The 26,359-nt window shown below is 39.5% G+C and overlaps 1 protein-coding gene across 1 annotated transcript; it reads left to right on the plus strand.

Annotated features, from left to right (window-relative positions):
* Positions 1-1,852: 1,852 nt before the first annotated feature.
* Positions 1,853-8,500, plus strand: C2H1orf52 (chromosome 2 C1orf52 homolog). Its single transcript, XM_004431561.3, has 3 exons — positions 1,853-2,151; positions 2,784-2,982; positions 7,978-8,500. Exons 1-3 carry the CDS (start codon positions 1,876-1,878, stop codon positions 8,049-8,051), a joined length of 549 nt encoding a protein of 182 aa, XP_004431618.1. The 5' UTR covers positions 1,853-1,875; the 3' UTR covers positions 8,052-8,500.
* Positions 8,501-26,359: the final 17,859 nt, after the last annotated feature.

The following is a 26,359-nucleotide window of genomic DNA, read 5'->3' on the forward strand; positions in this document are numbered from 1 at the left end:
TATAAAATTTGCATACATTTGCAAGATATTATACTGTATTCCCCAAAATTTTTATGCCCGTAGGCTTTGGGCCACACAGTATCAGTTTGACCTATGGAGGGGCTGGAGACTGAGGTCAGCCACGTGGGCAAGCAACTATGTCTGCATGACCAAGCCCCAGTTAAAACTCTGGACACCAAGGCTCAGATGAGCCTCCCTGGTTGGCAGGCTCCATGCATACTGTCACATATCTTTGCTGCAAGAAGTTAGTACCGTCTACAACTCCACTGGGAGAGGACAGCTGGAAGTTATGCATGTGGAAGTCTCCCAGACTCTGCCCCATGCACCTCTTCCCATGGCTGATTTTAATCCATATCCTTTTGCTATAATAAACCATAACCATGAATAAAACAGCTTTCAGTGAATCCTTCTAGCAAAAGTTTGCAATTGGTCTCAGAAGTGAGGCTCGTTTGGGTTACTCCCAAACTTTGTACTTTGGGACCATCATTTTCCTCTGTCAACATAGGTACTTGGATGGAAAAATTTGAGAAACACTTACCTAGACCTACACCCTCATAAATTATTATAATCCACAATATTTATTGATCATCTGCTTAGTGACAGGCACTGAGCTGAATGCCAGGAATATAAAAATGAACAAAGCACAGTCCAACTCCTCCCCTTAAGGAGCTCACAGACATTGTGCTATAGGACCGGTAAAGAGGAGTGAACAAGCTAGACATATCTCTGCCCCCCGGAGCCTACCTCCAGCAAGAATGGCAAGTTATAAATGAGTGTGAGTATCATCTGAATGAGCAGGCATCTTTATGTGGCGTCTGTAAACCTTTACTCTGATACCACAACTTCATCACTTTCATTTGAGTATCATTCCCTCTTAGTTCACCAGAAGTCAAAGATTTCTAGTTTCCCTGGTAACTAGGCACATGGTTATGTCATTTACTAAGAGAGAGAACACAAATGCAGAAACAAGTTAGATGGAAAGACTAGTTACTGATCCAATAAGGTGGGTATTTGAGGCCCCAGCATGATGTCCATATGGAAAGTAGAAGAGCCAGGTGGAGGTCCAGTCCAGAGCTTTGAGGAGAATGATGGGGTGGGAGACCCAGATTTGGGAGTCACAAGCATATCTTAGTTAATGCCTTGGAAAGAGATGGGCTGGTTGACTCGTAACTTTGTAACACCCTCTACAAGAGATCAGTAAGTATTGCTGAAAGATGGTGTCATATGCTGGGAAACACCATCGTTTAAGGGCCACACAGAGCAAAGCAGGCATGGAAGAAGGCTGACAATGAGCAGCCAGGGTTTGGACGACCCCCGGAGTGGTGGGATGCAATCCAAGAGGAGTTTCATCAAAGAGAGAGGTTGTTCAGAGGGCGCTGGAACGAGGTCAAGCAGGAGAGGATTCAGTTTGTGACCTGATGAGTCCACCGCCCACACAGGTCTTCCATGACGACTGAGGGAAGTACACTGAGAGTAATTTTTATCTTGAAGAGGAGAGGCCATGGGATCAGGAAGAAATCCTGGTCTCTTTGGGCAAGGGCTAAAGTGAGGTGGCAGTGAAAAGACAAAATCCTTAGCTCTTCTGTGCCTTCAATAAATTCTTATTGAATGCTGAAAACTTGGTTGGGACCACAGGCTCAGGACCTGTCTCTTCTCAGGGCCCCTCAGGAATGAGCAAAAGTAGCCCCCGTTTGGGAATGTGCGCGGCCCCGCCTCCAGCCTGTCCCTCAGCCCAGGAGCAGGAGCGCGGCGCAGCCGCCAGGGGGCGCAGGCCCCGAGCGCATCTGCGAGTCTTGGGGTGAGGCTAACCGCGGGGCGGGGCCTGGAGCAGCTTCCGGCTTCCGGCGGAGCCGTCGGTCGTCGCGCGCAGCCGTCATGGCAGCGGAGGAGAAGGACCCGCTGAGCTATTTCGCGGCTTACGGGAGCAGCAGTTCAGGCTCCTCGGACGAGGAGGATAACAGCGAGCCGGAGGAGACGAGTCGCAGGGCCCCGGATCCGGCGAAGTCGGCGGGCAGTTGTGGGAACAAGGCAGAGAAGCGGCTGCCGGGCCCCGACGAGCTGTTCCGGAGCGTGACTCGCCCGGCCTTTCTCTACAATCCGCTCAACAAACAGATCGACTGGGAGAGGCACGTCGTCAAGGCGCCGGAGGAGGTGAGGTCCCCGACCGCGGTTCCTGATCTTGGCCCCGGCCTCGGGCCCCCGCTCCCGAGCACCCTCCTGGGGCCCGGCTGTCTGTTCCCCCACACGCAGTCACCCCCTGCGGGATGCCGCGCCGCCCCTCCCTCCCCCAGCCCTGGGGAGCCCGAGCCCCTCCCCCAGCCTGGTGGGTGTCAGACTGACCCGCAGCCCCCGCCCCGTGTGAGGACGCCCCATCCTCCGTGCTCGGTGCCCTGACCCCGCGCGGCGAGGACTAACGGTGGTGACTCCCCCACCCCACCCCGCTGCAGCTTCTCCCCGAGACCCCTTCCCTTTGACGCCGAAGTGCCTGCGGTGCTGCCTCCAAGACAGTGTCTGCTGCAGCCTCCTGAAGGGGTCAGCCTTGGCGTAGTGTCTCTGAGACTGGATTCTTCTTTGGTAACTAAAAGTTATTAGCTTTATTCGTATAGGGAACCCTTTGGCTTTTCACTTAACAGTATTGTGATTTTGATGGAAAAATGTGTCTTTAACCCTTAAAAAGAAAAGTCAACCTGAACAATAAGCAAACGACAGAGAGGTGCATGTGCCCATACCGATTATAGGCACCTCGGATCGTCACAGTGCTTCTCAATGTGTTTGCTTAACAGCCTCCAAAGGAATTCAAAGTATGGAAGTCAAACTATGTGCCACCTCCGGAGACCTACAGTACTGAGAAGAAACCTCCGCCTCCAGAGCTGGATATGGCAATAAAATGGTCTAACATATATGAGGACAATGGTGATGATGCCCCACAGAATGCTAAGAAGGCTAGGCTTCTGCCGGAAGGGGAGGAGACGGTGGAATCCGGTAAGGAGAGTTAGACCTCTGTGGTGGTCCCTGTGATGGGTTTAAAAAGAACGAGATATTTAATGAATGCAGTTTAAATTTAGCAAGTTAAGAAACTGATTATGATGGTCTTTGGATACTTTTTGCTGTGTTTTTGAGAAAGATTGTATGTATTTGGCTTTAAAGTGAAGTCTCTGATCCCTCAACCAGTAGTTTTTGCTGTGTTTTAGAGAAAGATCATAAATTATTCAGGCTTTAAAGTGAAATCATCGGTATCTCAACCAGTGGTATGTGTGATTTATGGTGCTTTATTATTAGAACAGCAGGAGTTAATTCGTGGTTTCTTGTGATTGTAGCTGTAAAGCGCTGATGGCTTCATTTTATAATAAAGCAGTTGTGCTTTAGAGCTAAAATTGGCGTGACAAAATGAATTTAACTGAGTACTACTATATAGTAATAGAAAGAATGACTTATTTGTTTTGTTCGTAGTACAGTAATTTCATTTTTTCATTCACAGTAATCTCTGCCTCCACACTTTTACCCCCCTCCCACTCCATCCTTCACACTGCAGTTAGTGTTCACTTTCTAGAAGTCATATCTAATCATGTAACTCACCTGCTTAAAACCCTTCACCAACAGAATGGAGTCAGAGCCGTCTGTGACAGGCCCTGCCACCCTCATTTCACATGGCCCCCTTTCCAGCACCTTAAGATCTTGAAATTCAGAAGTGAATAGGCCATGCTATTTTATGGCTCCATGCCTTTCAGTGTATGTTGCACCTTAGTCTGGAATGTTCTCTCCCTTTTGGCTGTCAAACTCATTCATCTTGCAAAATCCAACTCAAAGAAGAAGAAAAAGTCTCAGATTAATTATTTGCTCCTCTGTGCCTTGTATGTGCTAATGCTGTTGATTGCACTTATCACCTTTTACGTGATTATTTGTTCATAAGTCTATGAGTTCCTTAAACAGCAAGATCCAGGTCTTATTTATGGTTGTATCTCAGTTTGTAGTATGTTGTAGGTATTCAGTGGATAATTGTTGAATTGAACTACATGTTTTGGAGTATCACTTTTTATAAAAGTGTGTGCTATTTTTGTTACACAGATTTCTGATCTTCCCATAATGCAAGGGCTACTTTTTTAGCTCCTTTTACAACTGTACAGAGAGTTGTTTTAAGAGGAAGGGTAGCTAACTGGCAGGAGTTCTTACTCAGTTTTGATTCCATCTGGTTTTTCTGTTTCTTTCACTGGTTTCCCAATGTGGATTAGAAGTCACTAATGAAGGCATATCTTCAGTAAATGGCTTCTTTTTGGAGATGCCAAATGAAGTGGGCATTTATAAAACCTCATATTGTATAGTATTTGATACAATTAATAAAAATACTTTTGCATAAATAATCTGTAATCTTTACAACAGCTTGTGAAACCAGACAGGGAAATGTGGAAGTGAGAGCTTATGTGACTTGTCACAAAACTAGAAAATGCCAAGCTCTAAAATAGGTACTTTCACACAAGTTTTCTAATTTAGCAACCTACTACAGAAGTGGTACATGATTTATTATTACTGTGTTACAAGTAAGAAGACAATCTCAGATTAAAGAATTTGCCCAAATTCACCCAGCTAGGAAGAGGCAGAATAGGGATTCAAATTCAGGTCTTTAAATGGAAACGATGCCTTAATAAACCGGGGTCTAGTCTCTTGATGTTTTGCGGGCTAGAGTAATTGAGAAATAGCTATCCTGTAGGAAGAATGGCAGCAAGGGCACTAGAGTTGATACTCAGACTAGGATGCCATAGGCTGCTGCTCTCCTGTCTTTGTTCCTGAATGGAAAAGGCCAGGATTATATACCAGGACAAACAGCGGAGAGAAGTATCTTTTTTCCAGCTTGCCTGTTGAGTTCAATTACACGGAGTTCCAAATGTGGCAAGTAACACAGTTCTTCCCATAGATAATTTCTATCCTTTTGATCATTTGATGGTCTTCCATAAGCAAGTGAATATAGACAATATCAAAAAACAGAAGGACCTTTGGGGCCGGCCCCGTGGCTTAGCGGTTAAGTGCGCGTGTTCCACTACTGGTGGCCCGGGTTCAGATCGCGGGCACGCACCAACACACTGCTTGTCTGGCCATGCTGAGGCGGCGTCCCATCTACATCAACTAGAAGGATGTGCAACTATGACATACAGCTATCTACTGGGGCTTTGGGGCAAAAAAGGGAAAAAAAGAAGGAGGATTGGCAATAGATGTTAGCTCAGAGCCGGTCTTGCTCAGCGAAAAGAGCAGAATTGGCATGGATGTTAGCTCAGGGCTGATCTTCCTCACAAAAAAAAAAACAAAACAGAAGGACCCAGTGCTCAGCCAGTTTAAAGCTGGATCATGAGATTATAAGATAATTCTGAAATCTTCAATTTTGACTTTAATGTTGGTTATTGAATATAACTATCTTCTTTTTGTAATAAGTACTCCCTTTTTAGAAGTGACTTCTACCAATTCAGATTCCCATAACATGTTCACAAGGTCACTGTAAAATCAATTTCCCCAACATCATATTTTTACTTTTTTTGTTTTTTAATGCTTGAGGAAGATTAGCCCTGAGCTGATATCTGTGCCAGTCTTCCTCTATTTTGTACGTGGGTCGCCATCACAGCATGGCTTGATGAGTAGTGTATGTCTGCGCCTGGGATCCCAACCCACGAACCCAGGCCACCAAAGCGGAGCATGCCAGACTCAACCACTATGCCACAAGGCCGGCCCCTACTTCATTTTTTTTTAATTTGTAAAATATCTTGTATTAGAAACTCCACACTCTTAAATTATCTAATTTTTATATTATCAAATTTCTTTGTTTTTACTTTTTCTTCCCATTTTCTGCCCTTTGGCCTTTTTTGCCAGTTAACTTCTTGCATATATTTTAGAGGAGGAGCTGGGAAAGATTCAAAACTCCTCATTGAGTCTTGCTACCTATCAGCACTTTTTGTTTTGTGGTTGTAAAATGTAGATCAGTAAGGCTTAGGTATTAATTTAGCTTTATTAACATGTAATTAATCATGAAAGCCTGGCTAATTTTTTTTTTTAAGAATTTAGAAAGTTAGTTCGTATTAATAATTTAAACTTCTTTACCTTGAGTGACATGAGTTCCATAGTAGAAAAATTGTTTCCTCATTAGTGCATCTATATGGCACATCAGTAAAGTTGATGAACAAACATTTCAGATTTTTTTCCTGCACTGTTTTTTAAGGCAGTGCCTTGTCATGTCACTAGATGGCATTAGCTCTTCTGTTCAAATCACTGATAGGAAGTTATTTTTCCAAACTCAGTGATTTGTGGTTTTATTGTTATTCAGTACATTTTTACTTGTAATAAGTGGCAAATAAAAAGCAGAAGTGTCTCAAGATCATCTTTTTAATATGTGTTAACAGTAGATTTTATGGTAGAGTTAGAAAGTAATTTCGGTTTTTATATTACCACTACTAAAAATTGTCTCAAAAGTCAAGCGTGGTGGTGATTAAACTCCAATTAAAAAACAAAAGCCTTGGCTTGTTTGAGCTATGTGCCGTGATCATTTGGTTTGCAGAGCCAGTATTTTTGTGTGTACATGATGAACTGCTGATTAAAACTTTGGTTTGTAAACTCCTGGGGTGAGTCATTGATCTGAATTGTATGTTATCTTCCTGCCTACATAAATCCATAGTGCTCCATGAAATATATGGCTAACATCACCATACTGTGTTTGAAGATGAATGAAGATGAAGCCCTTGCTGTTGATACTAACTATTGTCCACATCCAACAAAGGAGATCAATTATGAGTGTGGTACAGTCAATAGAAGGGAATTAAAGGCTTAAGGTTTTAAATATATTTCCTCCATAAAGAGTTTATGATCTGATATAAGTAGTTGCCCAGATTTTCTAATATGAGGGCCCTTTTCAACATGAAAATATTTTATAGACCACCACATGATAGTTGTTGAACTATCTTGATAGTTGATCAAGAAAATAAAGTCAAAAACTACAAGGAATTCAGTAACGTGCTTAAACTAAATTCGTATTTTACAAATCAGAACATCATCTACATATTACTCTATATGGAGTTCTTAAAATAAAGCCACACATTTCTTTAGGGAGTTGGGAAGTAGAAGCTGGTCTGTGCTACCCTGCATTTTATTGAACTATCCTATTGTTAGATTTTTTAATTGAATAAACGGGCCAACTTTTTCATGTTTGACGTTTTTATTAATTGGAAATTTTCTGTGGCTACAGACGGTAAATAACATTTTGGGAAAGTGTAAAGGACATTGTTCTAATGTGAGGTTCTCCTCCACTCTCCCTTCCCCAAATTCTCCATAATATGAAGAAGGGGAAGATGTCGGTTTTTCTGTTGCCATTAGAATATTCCAACTCTCCTAGGAGTAGGGGACGGGAGGAGTAGAACTAACTATGTAGGACAAAATTGAGAATGACGTTTCAGTGAAATATCTACCTGTGAGTGCTTTTTTAACTTCAAAATATAAGGATTGGGGGGAAGGGGGTTGAGATAGGGAGGGGAGTTGTTTTAGGGGAAGAGAAAGCAGATTGAAAGGGAAAGGACAGCTGATAGCCACTCAAATGTCGTGGTTAAATTGATATTTTTTGTAAAAAGAAACAGAATATGTTCCATTTTTACAAAGTGTAGATTATATATCTAAATATATACGAGGTATATACTATAGAATATTTGGGAGCAGCTTTTTCAGAACAAATCTGATTTTTCTCATTTTAAGCTACCATAATATACTAAAGGCTCACTTTGTGAATTTTGTGTAACACCACAATTGAAAAAAAATCTTTATTTTTACATACACTTTAAATCAGAGTTCTAAAAGTTAATTTTTGGTTTTTATTGGGAAACTTTGAAAGAAAACAATAGTTGATGAGGGTGCTGATTTTGATATGAAGTCAGTGAAATTTTAATATCTAACATGTTTTTTGTTGTATCTTTTTGAAATTACTGATTGAAACTCTTCCTTTCCTATTTAAAGATGATGAAAAAGATGAGCATACTTCTAAAAAGCGCAAAGTAGAACCAGGAGAAACAGCAAAGAAGAAAAAGTAGAAAACAAATGACAAGAATTTCTGGACTGCGAAACTTGTTGAAATGGTTTCTTTTTGGCAGATTAAGTTGGTGTTGTAAATTATTGTGATCCAACATGTCCATGAAAATACGTGTTAATTAACTAATAAGTATTGCTGCAGGAACTTTCCACTGTAGAATTCATTTCTTATTTAAAACTTGTATGTATTTAAAACTGAAATGGTGATTGTGATTGTGAAATTGACAATACTTGGAAGCATTCTTGCTATCACGGAATTGGTGACATGCTTTGAGAGTTTTGTCACGTTGACATGCCAACGTTCTATGAACCTTTTATAAAGGAATATATTTTTAAAGTAAATATATTGTAATGTACTGTGAACTTGTAGGGTGCTTTTCAACAGTGTTTGTACAGTGTAAATAGATCATGGAAATAAAATTACTTATTCAGTATTAGTATTACTGCATAACATTAACATTTGAATATTTGTCTGCGACAAGTACCCTCTTTACCATGTTACATTTTAATAGTAGGTATTACCATTTAGGGAGTGCCTCCTGTGTGTTCCAGGTGCTTTGTGCATGTTATCTCTGATCCTCACACAGCCTAGTAAAGCAGGTATGAGTAGCCTCATTTTATAATAAAGAGAGATTAACTTGTCCAAGGTTATACAGCTAGTGAGCTCTGAATTTGGAATTTAACTCAGGACACTTGAACTCCAAAATCATCGCACTGAACCTCCCATCCATCAATCACAATCGAGTCCTCTCTTAGTAACTGCAGTTGCTTATCTTCCCAGTGCTCTGCTGTGGTGGTTAGTGGAGATCTTTTCCTCCCCTGGTTGTTATTATCTCTGCACTCATCGTCTATGCCTTATATTATGATTGCTCATTAAATTCTCCGTTAAATAGTAGGTTTGCTGAAGATAAGGAATCTTCTACGAAGAGTTGCCAGATATAACAAATAAAAATACAGGACACCCAGTTAAATTTGAATTTTAGATAAACAACAAATAACGTTTGAGTATATACAATATTTGGGACATACTTATACTAAACATTTGTTTTTCTGCATTTCATATTTAACTGAGCATCTTATATTTTATCTGGCAACTCTATTTCTACATGTTTTCTCTACCCAGCTCCTATTTTAATGCTTTGCATATAATAATACTCAAGAAAATGAATAAGGGCTAGTCAGGAAGATATAATATTTGTTTTGAGTTCTACAGTCCAAAATGCAGTGCAGTTATTTGTAACACTTTGAATGATAAAAAGGAGAGGTTACACACAGCATCAATCTTTCCATGATTCTTAAGCCTTTAAGATTAATTTCAGGACACTGCACATTTAGTGTATATGAAAAATTAAAGACATCAGTCTTTGAGTTCTAAAAACATCCCCAATCTAATTATTTTCCCACATGCTGAAAGCCAACATTTGAAAAACTATATAAAATTTGTTTGGTTGGGAACATGGATCAAGTAGATTGAAATTTGTAAAGTCATTAAAAGTGATTGTGCCAGCCATGGTGTTTTGTGGAATGAGGAAGAAACATAACAGTATGATGGCTTCCAGTATATCTCAAACGCAAAAACCAATTCTACAGCTGCTCATCCTCTAGGTTTACAAATACAGTCATGCGTGGCATAATGACATTTCAGTCAAGAACAGATTGCATATACAATGGTGGTCCCATAAGATTAGTACCACATAGCCTAGGTGTGTACTAGGCTATACAATCTAGGTTTGTGTGAGTGCACTCTGAGGTTCGCACAATGATGAAATTGCTAACAACGCATTTCTTGGAATGTGTCTGCATCAAGTGACACATGACTGTACATGAATCTTGAAATTGATAAAGCAAGAAACTTTTTGTTTAAGATTGAAGTCTTTGTATATGAAGATTTAGAGGGCTATGGTATCATATACTAGGGAATGGCATCAACTGGTAAAGTGTGACCCCAGTGTGACACCAAACTAAACAAATGGAGTGATAATTATGAGGTTGTGATTCCCAAATCTGGAGAAATCTATAGTCTGGATGCATGTGTTGGTGGAGCAGATATCTCAGAAGTTACTGAAATATCGCAAGATTTTTAAATGAGCGTGAAAGCAAACCTCGTACAAAAAGTCCAGCAAGCCACGGTCTGAAAATCTTTTTAACCTCTTTTTACCATTTATTGGTTCAACTCCCAACTTAGATCAGTTTACGACAGAGAACAAAATCTCACTGAATCAGTCCCTAGTAGTGCTTTGAGCCTCCTTTCTAGAAGGTAACAGAAAGAGGGGAAGCAAGCATAACTTTTTTTGGGTGGGGAGGGTGTATGTTTTGGTATTTTAGACAGGACAGGTAGTGGCTACACCTGTGAGATTATTAAGCAGCTGCTGGAAGATGTGCACCTATGCTAGTACAGGTCAGGCTAGTTTTAATTTAGTTGGGGAAGGGAGGATTTAGGAAGAAGGAGGCTAAATATTTTAGAGCAGTCTGACTCAACCATTTGTATTTCATTGGGTTTCTTTTCAAAACGGCTAGAAAATGAAGGGGAAAGAAACTTGTTTGTGGATTGCTTAACCTTCCACAGAAGTATCCATGGTTGGAAAATGTACTTTTCCTGTCACTCTCTACATCCATCACCATGTTAGAGAATGGATTCTTTTCCCCTTTCAGAGATGTCCTGGGAACATGTTTGTGAAACAAGTGTCCATGTGGGGACTGAGGGCAGGAGCTTTTTGGTTCAGCTAGTGAAGACCCAGTGGAGAAGAATCTCATAAAATCCATACAGATAAGGAAAATCCTCTATCCAAGTTGCTTCATTTTTAGGGGATCAAGTCACTTGATATTTCTGATTGTTTCCTTGTCTTTAAAATAAAGAAGTTTAGCCACATCAGGTATGAAGGACTTTCTTTTCTATAGGGGTAAAATTTGAGAAAAGAACTAAGCATTTGTGGGCCATATTTTAAAATTCAAAGTGTGAATAGCTTTATAGAGTTTTATGGAAAACATTCTAATTGGAATCAAAGAACATTACTGAGGAAAGTGACACTGCTTTTTAGCCATTAAAATACTAATATTATCTGGACTTATTTGCAAACTTGCAACTTTCTAATCTTAACCCTTAATGCTATAGAGTGCTTTTGAGTTCACAAAGTTCAATCATGTAGTAGTATTTTGTTTTCCAAAAACCTAAAGAGGTAGGTTTTTATCCTTTTCAGATTAGGGAATGGAAAATAGGCCCAGCAAGATGAAGTAATATACCCACAGATACACCATGAGTTAGCTTCAGAGCTCAGGCTAGAATCTGTATCCCGTTCCACGCAAGGTTTATAGAGCACTTTTTGGTGCAAAGCATTGTGTTAGGAACAAAGGACCCATCTTCATTTTAGCAAAATCACATTGGTAGCCATGGGGAGGATGGATATATAGGGGATAGGTCGAGTCAGAAAGACCCATTGCAGTAGTCCAGTAGAGTGGTAAGTGTCTGAATGAACTAAGGCATTGGAGAAGAGACAGGGATATGAGAAACTGATAGTGCTCAGTTGGATATAATGGCTAAGAGGTTTTCTTTTATTGCAAACTATATATTTTTTAATTAAAATGTGAATGGACTAATGCAGGTTTGGACATGACCTACATACAAAACATGTTACCGTGCAATTGAAGCCCTACCGGTGATATTTGAAAAGCGTAATTATTTTTACAGGTACCTGAATGAACTTAGCAACTCAATTCAATGAGTCAAAAAGTTTGATTAAATCCACAACTGGACTTTAAAACGTATCATTGGTGGTATTTTGGATTTTAGAGTTTTGTATCCATACATAACTGCTTCCACATTTCACCCCTCCATTATCACCTAGGACAGAAGTTCCAGATAGTCCTACAAAAAGGTGTTAAATTCCCAGCAAATGTTTTGGACTTTTCGTTAAATTCTAAAGCTTTCTCTTCATCTCTCTCCACTTAGTTTTCCCAATGTGAAGCATCACATTTGCATTTTACTGCAAAAAAAAAAGATACCAAGAAGCACTTGTATGTATGGTCTGCAGAGGAGGGACTTGGTGCCTGTTTTGTTCATTGAGTGGAACAATGCCTGGCACATAGCAGGCACTCCATATAACTGCTCAGTGTTGATGGTAAACTGAGTTCCTCTGTGTTTTCAGTTATGTGGGCCAATAAATATTGACAGTTTAAACCAGTTTAAGTTTTCTGTCATTTTTTATCAAAAATGTCATAATTGATGTGAAACACTTTTTACTCCTTTGGTTTCTTCCAGGGCCCCATGACATTCTGGTTCTCGTCTCTATTTCATCTCTCTGGCTCCTTCTCTTCCAACTGCCCTCAAATGCAAGTGTAGCCTATGTTGTTCCCTTATCATTCTCCAGCTGGTTCTTGAGGATTTCAGCCAAGTTCACGGCTACTATGATCAGCAACACTCTGATGGTTCCCTAACTGTACAGCTTGCCAGAATGCTCTTGTAAAGCCTCGGATTTGTGTGAGGGTGAGGAGTGAGACCACTCAGGATTTATTGACCAAACCCACGTGATGAGAAGTGCGGCAGAGGGCTGTCTCTCCTCATGCTAACACACCTTTTAATCTAGGTCTAATGAACCGTTTACAATTCTCCAGATATGCTCTTTAGTTTCATAGTTCTGTGCCTTCACTTGTACCATTTGCTTGGCCTGGTCCCTCTCCATCTACTGAGTGAACCCCTTCTTATCCTCCAAGAAACAGTTCAGGTATTCCCTCCTTCATGCACCTTGTTCTATTTATCTCTGAATCTGTACCTGTACATACCTTTTCCCCATGCTTGTTACATAATGAATAGCCAACATTTATTGAGTACTTACTACCTGCTAGGCGTTCTCGGCGCTTTACACGTATTGACTTATCTAATTTGATGAGGCAGGTGCTATTACTAGCCCTACTTTTCAGGGGACAACCCAGGTTCACAGAGGTGAAGCAATTTGCTCAAGGTGGCAGAGCTGGGAGAGTCAGACAGTCTGGCTCCAGGCCCAGTGTGCTTCCTCACTGCGATGGAGGGGAGGACGGAGCGCCCCAATGAGCCCATAGATTGATTGATCAATTCGTGTGTTTGATTCAAAGAATGTCTTACCCTAGAAGGCGCTCAGAATACAAATATTTGGAGAATTAGTGAATCCAAAACCAGTTCACTAACCAGAGGCACAGCGTTTGTTTAATACACCGGAAACATAATTCAGATAGATTAATGTAAAAGTAGAGTCAGTACATAAATGTTTCAGGAAGCTTAATGCATATTTCAACGAATCAGTAGCTTATTTATCACATATTTGGAGTATTTTTCATTGAAAACCTTAAAATAAAGCAATAGGCCTGAGAACATACCCCACTCCCTCCAAAAATATATTTTAGCCTTTCACTTGTTTTTCAAAGTCTGCATTTTTTTAAGCAAAGTGAGATAGGTTTAAGCCACATATTTTGCCTCAAATTTCATAGGCTTTTCTCCAACACTTCAAATTAGGGCTTAGCTGTGACTCAGAGCACCTGGGCGGGGGAAGGCCTCCAGAAGTCCTCCAGGACAGCCTTCCCAGAACGCAGGAAAGTCTTCCATGTGATCTTTGCCTCTCTTTTCTAGGCTCACAGAGCAGCCCACAAAATGACACGTTTACAGGCTGGATTTGAAAATCATTTCCTGTGTGTCTGTAATATTTTGGTACCCAGGGTCTGGAACTCCTCTTCTTTTCCCTGTGTTTACCATTTTCTGCAAAACGAGAAGAAACAGAGAATTTGGTGCATATTATCGAAGTAAAGTGTAGCTCCATTTCTGGCATAATTACCTGTCTCTGTTTCCAAATGGGACCAAAATTCTCACAGCCTTCCCTGGCACACTGGGGAGTATGTATTAACATTTTAAATTTAGAATTCCTGAGAGATGTGGCCATGAAATACCAAAACAATCACTTCCACCTAAGGAGGTGACTTGTCTGCCAGCAAAGCTATAAGCAAGCCAACTCAGAAATAACTCCTGTGAGGCTCCTGTGCCAGGGGGATTTTAAGACCCTGTTGCTATTTGTTGCTACTTTTCAGTTTGGAGACACACACACACACACACACACACACCACACACCCCCACACGCCCTGAGGCTTTAACAGTCAATAGAACGTTTCCCCCCTCTTTTTACCATGTTCTGCCTTCAAGCCTTCTTAACTACAAAAAGTGACCCAGAAGACTTAGCAATAAAATTTCTTCCATAACATCTGGAATCCATATGTCAAATCTGTTAAGGCGTAAACTTCATTTTTTTCTTTTAATTTAGGCTTAGTTACTTGAGCTCCAAATCTCCCCTGCCCTTGCTCCCTCCATACCAAACTAATTAGGGCAATTATCTGCGCCATCCATGACTACAGATCTGTTAAAGCCTGTTATTGAAGTTAACAAATGAGAGGGTTAATTTCTCTAGACTGCTCCATAGTTGGAGAAGAAAGATAATAAGCCCTTGCATTTGTAGGGTGCTTTTGAGTTTTCAAGCTCTTTTTTCTCTACACCAAGCTGCCGCCTGGGAGAAGGGCTTACTGCGGGGTTCCAGACTGTCTGGAACCCTGGGGTAAGTGACTTAATTCTGAACTAAAGCACTTGGAATTCACTACCCATGAGAGAGGCTCCTCAAGCCTTGCTGCTTCAACTTGTAAAAAAGATTTTGTTGCCTATTTTAAAGAAATAGGATTGCCAGGTAGCAGCAGCCTGTGGCGCCAGCTTGGAGATGTTGACTTAAAACCTTAGACAATAAGTGGCATTTTCTAGGTAATTTGACCAGGGCCCTGTGTATTTTTAACTTATTTAGAAGTTGCTGAATTCTTCCAGTCGCTTTGTCTAATTATGAACTGCCTAGGTTTTTCTCTTCTTTTCCACTTTTATTTCCACTGCAACGGTAGCAAGGCTTTCCTATGTCAGCCTTGCTGGGTAACTAAACCAGAGTTCCTAATTTAATCTTTTGCCCTGGAGGGTTTTTTAGATCACACAGCCTAGTGTTGAATTTTATTTGTAAGCCCAGGAGAGTTTGTTGAAGGAGGATTAGATTTTCTTAGCATTACTATGATTTCAACTAATTTTTCCAACAGGGATTTGTGAAAATGTGATAAACAGTGATGGAGAACAGGTTTTCAATTGCCTCATGTAAATACCAAAAGTAAGGAAAAAAATCTATATGTTGCAGAAGTACAGAAAACAAAAACTTGTGTGCTTTCTTTACTACAAATATATTTAGCCTTTTCAAGGACAGAAACAATGTTTACATCAAAAATACAATAATGGGGCCGGCCGGTGGCGCAAGCAGTTAGGTGCACGCGCTCCGCTGCGGCGGCCCAGGGTTCGCCGGTTCGGATCCCGGGCGCACACCAACGCACTGCTTGGCAAGCCATGCTGTGGTGGCGTCCCATATAAAGTGGAGGAAGATGGGCACGGATGTTAGCCCAGGGCCAGTCTTCCTCGCCAAAAAAAGAGGAGGATTGGCAGATGTTAGCACAGGGCTGATCTCCTCACACACACACGAATAATACAATAACAATTCATTATATTTAAGTCACATTGTTTTGATTAATTTTGTAACATTGTTAGATATAAATTCCTTATAATAGTAATATTCATTTAAAAAATTTTCTGATTATTAAAATGATACATGCTTATTGTTGAAGTTCTGGAAAAAACAAAAAGAAAATAGAAATCACTCTTAGTAGAGAAATCCACTGTTAACATTTTGTTATACAGTATTCTCTTAGAGTGTTTTTTTTCTACGCATATATGTACATATTTTAAACAATATAGATGTTCTATATTTTACTTAACATTAAGCATTATCAAGTCCATTAAGAATTCTTCAAAAACCTAATTTTTATTTTATCTACTGGACATTAAAATTATTTCCATATTTTTCACCACTATAAATAAATGCTAAGATGAACATCTTTGTGATTAAGTATGTGGTTGTAGTATTTGATTATAGAACTAATTTTGTGAGTAAGAATTCAAGACGGAGTCATGTAAAGGTCATCCAGCTTTCTTGACTTATTGCTCCTAACTTCATGAAACCACATTTAAACAAATACTTTCAAAATTTTTGTACATCTCTTCCTTGAAGTCTTAAATGTTAAGTCCCTTGCCAGAAGCCAGCTCTTTATAACAGCAATTTGGCATTTCTAATATGTCCTCTTTTTAGCTGCTCTGAAAAACCGTGTTTCTTTTTAGACTGCTCCAAAAACAGATTCCAAAAAGCTACTCACCAGTGCTCAAATTGAGAACCTGGCTATTTTGCCTTCAGCAAAATGAATTTGCGGCTACTATAAACTAAAGACAAATTTGGAGGTGGAAATAGGACTTGGGAAAAAAAATAATAAGGTAGACTCGTCTTTTCTCCCCCCTCTTCTACATTATTGACGATATTATTGCAATTAACAGAGAAAAACCTTAGGTGGAGCCAAAGGCCACTGAAGAAACATTCACTCATTCAGGCCGGCCAGGCCTCTGGGAGTCCCCACAGCAGCAGGCTTGTCCCTCTGCAGGAGGCAACAGAGCTAGCCGACTAAGAAGGGCGAGTGCCAGGGAACACATCTTCTCAAAAACAGAAAGAAAATGCCTCCTTATCGTGGTTTGTGGAACTGGGGAAATTCCACAAGGAGAGCTCCCAGGAAAGCATTACCAGAGGCTTAAAAAGAAGGCTCCCCAGAGAGGAGCCCCAGGAGAAGCAACGTTATCCTAACTCTCATCTTGTCACTTAACCACACTCATATGGTTACCTCACTGTGGGGCATGTGTTATCTTCCTAACTGGATTAGGGGCTGCTGGAGAGTCAGCAGGGCCTTACATTTCTTGAGGGACAAACTTAGGGACCTAGCACAAAGCAGTCAAGTTAGAAATTGTTCAATAAGTAATTGAACAAATGAACCAACACTTAGCATCTTAGAGCGACTGAGTTTTCAGGTCTTTCCCTGTCAGCCTATTTTCAATGGAGGACTGAGCAAAGCAGCCAAGGGGAAAGAAGACTGGTAAACAGCAGTTTACCAACGTCTTTATTTCCCTGGGCTGGCCCTGAGGGAAGCTAACCAAGTCTGGATTCTGATTCCCGTACTTCAGTTAATCCAACTAATGAATATTAATATCCAGTTAATCAATAACCTTCAATTAACTGAGATCCTCACCCCCCTCCTCAATTTTTAGAAAAAAAATTTTAAGAAAACAACAAGGATTTTTCTTTAAAAAAACCAAAAAACTAAAACCACTGCTCAGGGTTGGCTGTTGACTAGTTATAAATCCAACCCAATCTCCTAAAGCTTCTCCATCAATGTGTTCCAGAAGTGTGTTCCAAGAAAACTATCTGCAGATGCTCCGAGAAAAGGGCTCCACAGACAAAGTCTAGGATTCTTCCCTGCTGGAAATTCACAATGAACGTGAGAGTTACAAAGGCTCTGAGGAGTCATTCAATAAAGAAGCCTCTTTACCTTCTTGGCCCCAGGTCTCAAACTTATTTGAACACAGAACTCTTTTGAGGAACAGCTGGTAAAGCTTGTGGAATGACTTTGGAGACTTGCTACTGTTCATCTTGTGGAATGACAATACTCATTTGAGTTTACACTGGTGAGGGGTGGGGGTAGGGGGTTGATTTTTGATTATTCAAGGAGTCAGTATCTTCAGTAAAGTCTATTTTCTAAATTATTTTTCATAATAGTCATTGAATCAAAAAGATATTTTTAAGAGAAATGCAAATTAATATTACTTCAAGATACCACTATTTATCACCAACTGGATTAGAAAAACTCCACTTGGCAATACACTCTGGTAAGGCTTCGTGGACACAGCATGCTCATACAATGCAGGTAGGAGGAGACAATGATCCAAACCCTATGGAGAGCAATTGAGCAAAATCTACAGAAATTACAGATATATTTACCTGTTGACCTAGCAATCTCACTTCTGGGAATTTATCCTGTAGATATGCCTGTACATGTACAATATGATATACATACAAGGTTATTTATTGAAACGTTTTTATAAAAGCAAAATAATAGAAGTAATTCAAGTGTCTTAGGGGACTGGTTAAATAACTATGGTTTATCCACACAATGGAATAGTATGATATGCAGTGGGAAAAAATAGGGAAAATAAAGAAGCTGTCTGTATGGATATGAAAAGATATCCAAGATATACTATAAAATGAAAAAAGGAAGTTTCAGAAGGTGTATATACTATGCTACTTTTTACTTTTTGTTAAAAAGGGAAGGATAAGAATATATATTCACTGGACAATGGAATATTATTCGGTGCTAAAAAGAAATGAGCTATCAAGCGTGAAAAGACACGACACAAACTTAAGTGCATATTACTAAATGAAAGAAGCCAATCTGAAAAGGCTACACACTATATGATTCCAACTATATGACATTCCAGAAAAGGAAAAACTATGGAGACAGTAAAAAGGATTACCAGTTGCCGGGAGTTGGGGTGAGTGGGAGGGATGAATAGTCAAGCACAGAGGATTTTTAGGGAAGTGAAATTGCTCTGTATGGTACTATAATGATGGATACATGTCACTGTATATTTGTCCAAACCCATATAGTATGTACAACACCAAGACTGAACCCTAATGTAAACTATGGACTCTGGGTGATTATGTTCTGTTAATGTAGGTTCATTAGTTGTAGTAAATGTACCACTTTGGTGGGGAATGTTGGTAAGGGGGAGGCTGTGGGTATATGAGGGCAGGGAGTATATGGGAAATCTCTGTACCTTCCTCTCAATTTTGCTGTGAACCTAAAACTACTGTATAAAATAAAGTCTTTTTTTTTTAAAAAAAAAAGAATAAGTAGTCATATTTCCTTGTGTTTGTACAAAGACATACCGTAACAATACCTAAGAAACCAATAAAAGTAGTCACCTATAGAAGGCACGAGAAGTTTGGGATCAATAGTGACAAAGTTGAACTTTACCTGAGCCCTGTGCTCCAGGAAAACAGTGAAGGTTAAGAAATCCCCCAACCCTTTTGTCTTTTAGGAAACAGCAAAGGACCACCCAGCTGCCTGAAATAAGACCCATCTTCATCATTCCTCGTGACTCTCATAGACTGGCGTGGCTGACTCCCTTGTTTCTCTGCCCCCTTCCTCTTCTTTGCGATATCTCTCGTTAATGAACATTCTTCTTATTCTAGTAGCCAGAATAAAATCATCTCTTTAATCGTCTGGTGCATTTTCACAACAGGCATGGGGACAGGAGTGAGAGACTTCTCTGAGTAAACCTTTTAATATCCTTTTGAATTTCAAATGTGACTGCATTGCCTACTTTAAAAATTTTTGTTTAATTTAAAATAAAAAACAAGCAAAAGATATTTCTGATTAACTAATGGCTAAATTGAAAGTTCCGTTAACCAGAATACCTCAGTCTCGGGTCCCAGTTAACCATGTCAGGATGGGAGCACGTCCTACTCTCAGCACTGACTGATGAGGTGCTAGCTCACTGACACTTTCCAGGCTTTTCTTTTTTCTTTTTGGTGACATCAGCCCTGAGCTAACATCCATGCTAATCCTCCTCTTTTTGCTGAGGAAGACCGGCTCTGAGCTAACACTATTGCCAATCCTCCTCCTTTTTTTCCCCCAAAGCCCCAGTAGATAGTTGTATGTCATAGTTGCACATCCTTCTAGTTGCTGTATGTGGGACGCCGCCTCAGCATGGCCGGAGAAGCGGTGCGTCAGTGCGCACCCGGGGTCCCAACCCGGGCGGCCAGAGGCGGAGCGCGCGCACTTAACCACTAAGCCACGGGGCCGGCCCCTCCAGGCTTTTCCTTCCTTGTAAGTCCACTTGTAATGAGAGAAAGTGGAAAGAGAGAAAAAAGAGGGAACAGGCAGGAAGCAGTACTGTCCTCTTATGTATATTTTTTTAACCTGTGGCTGATAAAATTCCCTACTTTGAGCCCATAATCTCTCCTGCCACTGGAAAAACAAAGGAATGTCATTTTCTCTTTTCATCCCCTACATATTGCTTGTCTTTTGTGTCTTCTTTCTCCCTCCCCCTTCAGTTTTCATTAATGTTTTCGAACCCTGAGCCTACATGTACCTCGTGCATGTTCTCTTCCCTCTAATTGCTGGCTGGAACTTGCATGTGGTAGCCTCACTTTGATGACGAGCCCTAGGAGAGGGCACAGCAATTCCTTGGAAGGAAGCTGGATCCCTGAGGGGCTGTGAGGAGCAAAGCTGCCCTGAAGACCTGGGCCATTCACACTGAGACTGCTACATGGGAGAAAAAGAAACTTCTTTTCTAAACCACTATGTGGCTTAACTTGATCCTAAAGAACACAGTTTATTTTCAAGAAGGGTTCTACTAGATAATCTCTAAGAAGCTTCCCAGTGCTAACATAGGTGAATCAAAGCCTAATTTTGCCACTTTAAAGGGTTATAGAGGCTTTGAAGCATAGCTGTGTTTAGAGAGCATACCATTGGGCACTGCTGCGATGCGTTTGCTACTCTATGGCCTGATGGATGAGACCTGGACTTTGGGTTCAGCCCTCATAAATTCAATTCCTGGCCCTTCTTCTTGCCACCTGTGACCTTGGGCAAATTGCTTAAGCTGTTGGAGACTCATTTCCTTAACTATAAAATTCAGATAATACTAGGAACTACTTCACAATGTGAGATCATTCAAAAGTTCTTGACTAACAATAAATGCTTAACAAATTGTAGTTGTTTTATCATTGTTGTTGTTAATGCAATTGTTATCATGACCTTTGTCAAAAATATAAACCCCAACTATAATACTTTTTGTATGGACAAATTTTATCCAAATTTATCTCCTTTGTATCATCATTTTAAAGAAATAGTGGACAGAAAGCATCATAACAGATTGAAATCACTGCAAAGAGTGAGGTGAATGGATGTGGTAGAGACTGCTACTCTTTGCCTCTGTGTGGTTCTCCTCTCTTTCCTGGGAATACTGGAGGACTATACTTCTTGCAATTGGATGAGGCCTCATGACTAGTTCTCATCAAGGGGCAGTGAGTCAAAGCAATATATATGGTATCTGGTGCAAGGTATTTCAGAGTGGCTGTGAATTCTCCGTGGTCTCTCTTCCCCTAAAGCCAGTGGTTGAGCTGGTAGCATCATACAATGACAGGGCCCCCGTTAACCTGGGTCCTTGTGTGACTATATGGTCACTTCTCACCCTCGACCTTCCACTAACTCACATTGGACAGGTCCACTTCTCACCCTCGACCTCCCACTAACTCACATTGGACATGTGAAGTGAGAAATAAATCTTGTTGTATTGACATTGAATATGTATACTATCATATTATCTACCCTTTACTAACATAACCAAGTTGCCATAATATCCAGAATACTTAAGCCTTTGAATTGAATTAAAAGTCAAAGTGCCCACCATCTGTCACCTATGATGGCCATTGCTGGACATTTCCATGACTCAAATCCTTAAAGGTGATTTAAAACATAGAAATTTTAATTATTTAATTAACAAAAGTGTGGAGATAGAAAGTTTCCAGGAGTGATTAATATAAAGTTTCTATGATTAGAGCCCCTAGTAAGAGAAAAGCTATTACAGTTTTTTACTGAGTGTTATTGAGATGACTTTTTTATGCATATTTATTGCATAGTGGGTAGGAATACTCTAACTGAATATAGAGTCAGACTACCTATGTTCGAATCTTGACTTCACTTCTCATTTTGGGCAAGTTAGTTAATTTCTCTGGCCCTCAGTTTTCCCATTTATAAAATGGCTTAACGCACCTCATTTATAGAGTTGTTATAAGGATTAAATGAGTTTATATATACAAAGTTCCTAGAACATACATGACACAAAGTCAGTCCTATCTCAGTGTTAGCTATTATTATTCTGATGATTATTTCTAATAATTTTAATAATTTCTGAAATTAGAAATTATGCCATATGATCCTGGCATAGGAATAGACCAATAAGTCATGGAAACAGAGTAGAGAACCTGGAAATAGATTCAGGGCAGGACTGCTATTCACTTGGTTTGCAGGGTGTCCCTGTAGCAGTGATTTACAGACAGCATCTGTTCTGACTGCTCTGTGCCTGTGCTGTTCTGATTGTTTGTATTTTGAATATACCCCTGGTCCCACGATGTATGGAAATTTAGTACATGCAAAATGCGGTACTTCAATTCAGGGGTTAAGGATGATTTATTTCACATATATGTTACTGACAAACAGTAGTAGATGTGATAGATGTGGTAGAATAAAAAGTGAGACCATTACCTTATACTGTATAAACATAAATTTCAGATGGATTTGAGATTTAAATGTAAAAAATGTAACAATGGAAATTTAGCCCTAGACATTGGAGAAACTTTTAGCAGGGAACCCTGAGGCTATAAAAGTAAAGATAGATAACAACTCAAATATAAAAAACATATATAGTGTGGAAAAAATACCACAAACAAACTCAATAGACACATGATAGACTAAGAAAAATATTACCAATATACACAAAAAATGAAGGGTTAAGAGTTTTACTGTACAAAAAAAGGCAAAAACAAAAAAGGTAACAATAGAAAATGGACAAAGAATGTAAAAAAGCAATTCATGTAAGAGCAAATCCAAGATGGCCACTAAATACAGAAAAAGATGCCAAGATGCCTACCTCACGAGGAGTCAGGGAATTGCAAATTAAAGTAACAATGAGATATCCCTTTACAGACATCAGATTGGCAAAAATAAAAAAGAGAGATAACAGCTACTGCTTTCAGGAATATGTGGAAAGGGGCACTCTCACACATTGCTAGTGGAAATGTGAATTGTCACAGTATTTTGGAAGCAAAATTAAAAATGTACATACCTTCTTCCTAGGAATCCCACTCATAGGAAGAATTTTCCAATTTAAATAAAAGCATCAGTATGAAAGGATATACATACAAGGATGTTTATTGCATCCTTGTTTGCCATTGGAAAAAAACTTTAAAATTAGGTATTAGGTAGAAAAATGATTAATTAAATTATGATTCATCCATACAATGAAAAAATTATGCAGTTATTGAAAAGAATGAGTTTAGAACTGTCCTAGTTTTCTTGGAGGGATCTCCATGACATAGTTTAGATGAGACAGATGAAATGCAGAGAAGTGTCTATTACACACACACACACAGAGCATAAATGTATCTGATTATATGAGCATGGGAAAGAAAAGGACATATCCATACCATATTTTTATATTGATTCCCTGGGATGAAAAAACAACCAACCAAGCAATATCTTTTTTTAAATTTTTAAGTGCCACAATAAAAATCGCACATATGATATCCATTTACATAAATTTGTATACATATAGAAATATGAGATGCATAAAAGGATGGGCACCAAAATGTTAACAGTAGTTATCTCAGGCAAGGCGATGAGATTTCAGGTCATTTTTACTTTCCTGCTTGCGTGTTTATACATTGTTTTTGGATTTTTGAAAATGTATTACTTACATAATCAGAACAACATAAAACTATTTTCATTATGGAGGAAACAAGTGAATGAAAATCAACAAACTTCTAGTTAAATTATATATTAATTTAGGGAGAAACAAAATGTCATGGAAATACTTGTTATGTTGAATAATCTCCTAATTTATTTAAATCTGATTTAAAACATTAAAAATATTTAAGTATCTTTAAAGATTTTTTTCCAGTTGCACCTTTGGATAATAAAATATTGCAAAAAAAGTTTTTGCAGACCTGTTATTTAACGCTTTTATTCCCCCACCCTGCTTCCTTAAATATAATTGTACTTTGTGGTAATCAAATTATAATGACAAACTTATTATTAGAGCACTTTATCTCTCTATGGCCTCAACACAAAGAATTCATAGTGTTTTCACTTATTATCTTGTGAGTTCATTCATATGTAGATGTAACTTCTTTTAAACAGGTGAAAAGCTGTTTATAAAAGAAAAGCTAAATCATAACCCTCAAAGGAACTCTACCCCTTACACCAGAAAGCGGTGTCATGGGGAAACGACAGAGGCGAAAGCACTGTCAGAATAAGCCTGTGAGTGCTTAGACACAGTGAGATAGCGCACTGTTTCCAGCAGCTTAACTAGACACATACACCACATTTTTCTCTTTTCTGGCTCCCTTGGGCTTCTACATTCCAGCCCTCTGACCATTGTCTACCCACTCAGTCTTTTTCTTTCTTCTTTGACTGAAACATCTTCATGGTTTTCTGGAGTATTATGTTCCAGGAACTTTTCTTTTCTTTCACAATAAGCGGCTAATTGGTATCTAGTTTTAGTAAATAGTATTCTCTCTTCAGTGACCAGGGTTTTGAATAGCAAAAAGTATAGACCCAGCAGAATTTCTGGAGCATTCTCTGGTCCCTGAGAGGGACATGGTAATATGGAGCCGTGGATCAGGTCAGCGCCAGGCAGCTCCATTCCTTCTCTGGCTGGAAGCCTCACTTTCTTAAGGGTTGTGGGCGGGGTACTCTTTGTTCCCTGACCTAGGTCCATTCTGCCTTTTTTTAAAATTAATTAATTAATTAATTAATTTGTGAGGAAGATCAGCCCTGAGCTAGCATCCATGCCAATCCTCCTCTTTTTGCTGAGGAAGACCAGCCCTGAGCTAACATCTATTGCCAATCCTCCTCCTTTTTTTCCCTTCTTCTACCCAAAGCCCCGGTAGATAGTTGTATGTCATAGTTGCACATCCTTCTAGTTGCTGTACGTGGGACGCTGCCTCAGCATGGCCAGACAAGCGGTGCGTCAATGCGCGCCCGGGATCCAAATGCGGAGCCAGTGCACTTAATTGTTAAGCCACGGGCGGCCCCCATTCTGGCTTTCTAGAGGCAAGACAACTCATGCTAATGTCAAAAATGGGATCTACAATACCTATCCAATAGGGAAATTGTGAAACTTAAGCCATGCTTTTACAGCATTTTCCAACCCATTGCTAAAAGAACTGTGGAAATCTAACGTTAGTCTTGTTTTTATGGCTATTGTGACTCATTTTGCTTCAGTGATGCAATAGGTAAACAAACAATGATTGCTCATGATCAAGATAAGTTTGACATTTGCATATGACTTAAAGAAGCAAAGAATTATCATCTACCTTTCCTTAACAAAAATCTTATTCAAAGGGCTCTCTGCAATGGCTGAGTATCAATACTTTATCAAAGCAGAGAATCTGTTTTGATGATCTGGAAAATTCCAGTTGCTCTCTGCAGTTTCCTTATTGACAAGGGCTATCAGGCTTTCCAAGAGGGTCTTATCTGCAAGCTGCAGCAGTGACTGAGAGAGCTGCCAAACAGGTTCAGTGGGATTACACAGCTGCTGGGGAGCTGGAGGCCAGGCTGGGTGAGCACCCTGCTTTCTCCTTTCAAGGCCTGCAGGCTTTGACCTGTAAGTAGGTGCAGACACAGGGCCTAATCTGTCACACAAATATGCCTTAGCAAAAGTGGTAATGCTCCTTATTACCTGGCTTAGCAACAATCCCAAGACATACATTTAGAGAGGTACTCATATAAATTGCTATACTTGAAACTATGCATGGTATTTCTATAAAACTCTCTTCAAAGATGATACAATGCTTCAGATTTTACTTATAACAGCAATGGGAACAAGTCCCTTCCTATAACCCCAGCTCTCTAGAGCAGCCCTAAAATAATAAACCAGCACGTGCATTTGATGGATGCCCTTTTAGGCTGAACTCAAGTGTTCCGTTCTCCGGGATTGTGTTTTACTCATTTGAGATGACTTTTACTGTCTCTGCCTACCATGATTTATGATCTTAGTGCTTTCATTAAAAAACAAATTTTTAGTTTTTTCTTGATAGTTCAGGGAACTGTTTTCAATTTTTGAGAAAAGCTCTCTAAAATTGGAATGACCTTTGATATTCGCAGTTGGAAAGTAAATTCCTAGCTCAAATTTGCTCTTTTATTTCGAAGAGGGAGAGAGATTGGGTAAAAAATTGAAAGGGCTGTGAAAATACAAATTATTATTATGAAGGCTATTGGTAGGTTATTTGGGGGAAAAAGTAATTAGAAGAGAGATTAGGACTTTCATTCAACAAATATTGTAAATATTTTTAATATCTCTAGCAGTTAACACTTTTTAATAACAAAGCCCTTATCAGAATAGCATTCTTCTTTTGAAACTGGGAAAGTAACAACTGGGTCATTCTGTTCTGCCTTGTCAAGTCTCAGCTCACTATCATGAATGATATAAACTATTAAAACACTATCTTCCTTCATGTGCATTTCATTGATTATTTATTAATGTTAATATCCTATAAAGCAAAACAGAAGTTATATTTACAAGTTATTTATAAAATATTTAGCATTTCATATATATGGCAAG

Source organism: Ceratotherium simum, chromosome 2, assembly GCF_057802395.1.
Source record: "Ceratotherium simum simum isolate JZ-2026a chromosome 2, ASM5780239v1, whole genome shotgun sequence".
NCBI classification, from domain to species: Eukaryota; Metazoa; Chordata; class Mammalia; order Perissodactyla; family Rhinocerotidae; genus Ceratotherium; species Ceratotherium simum.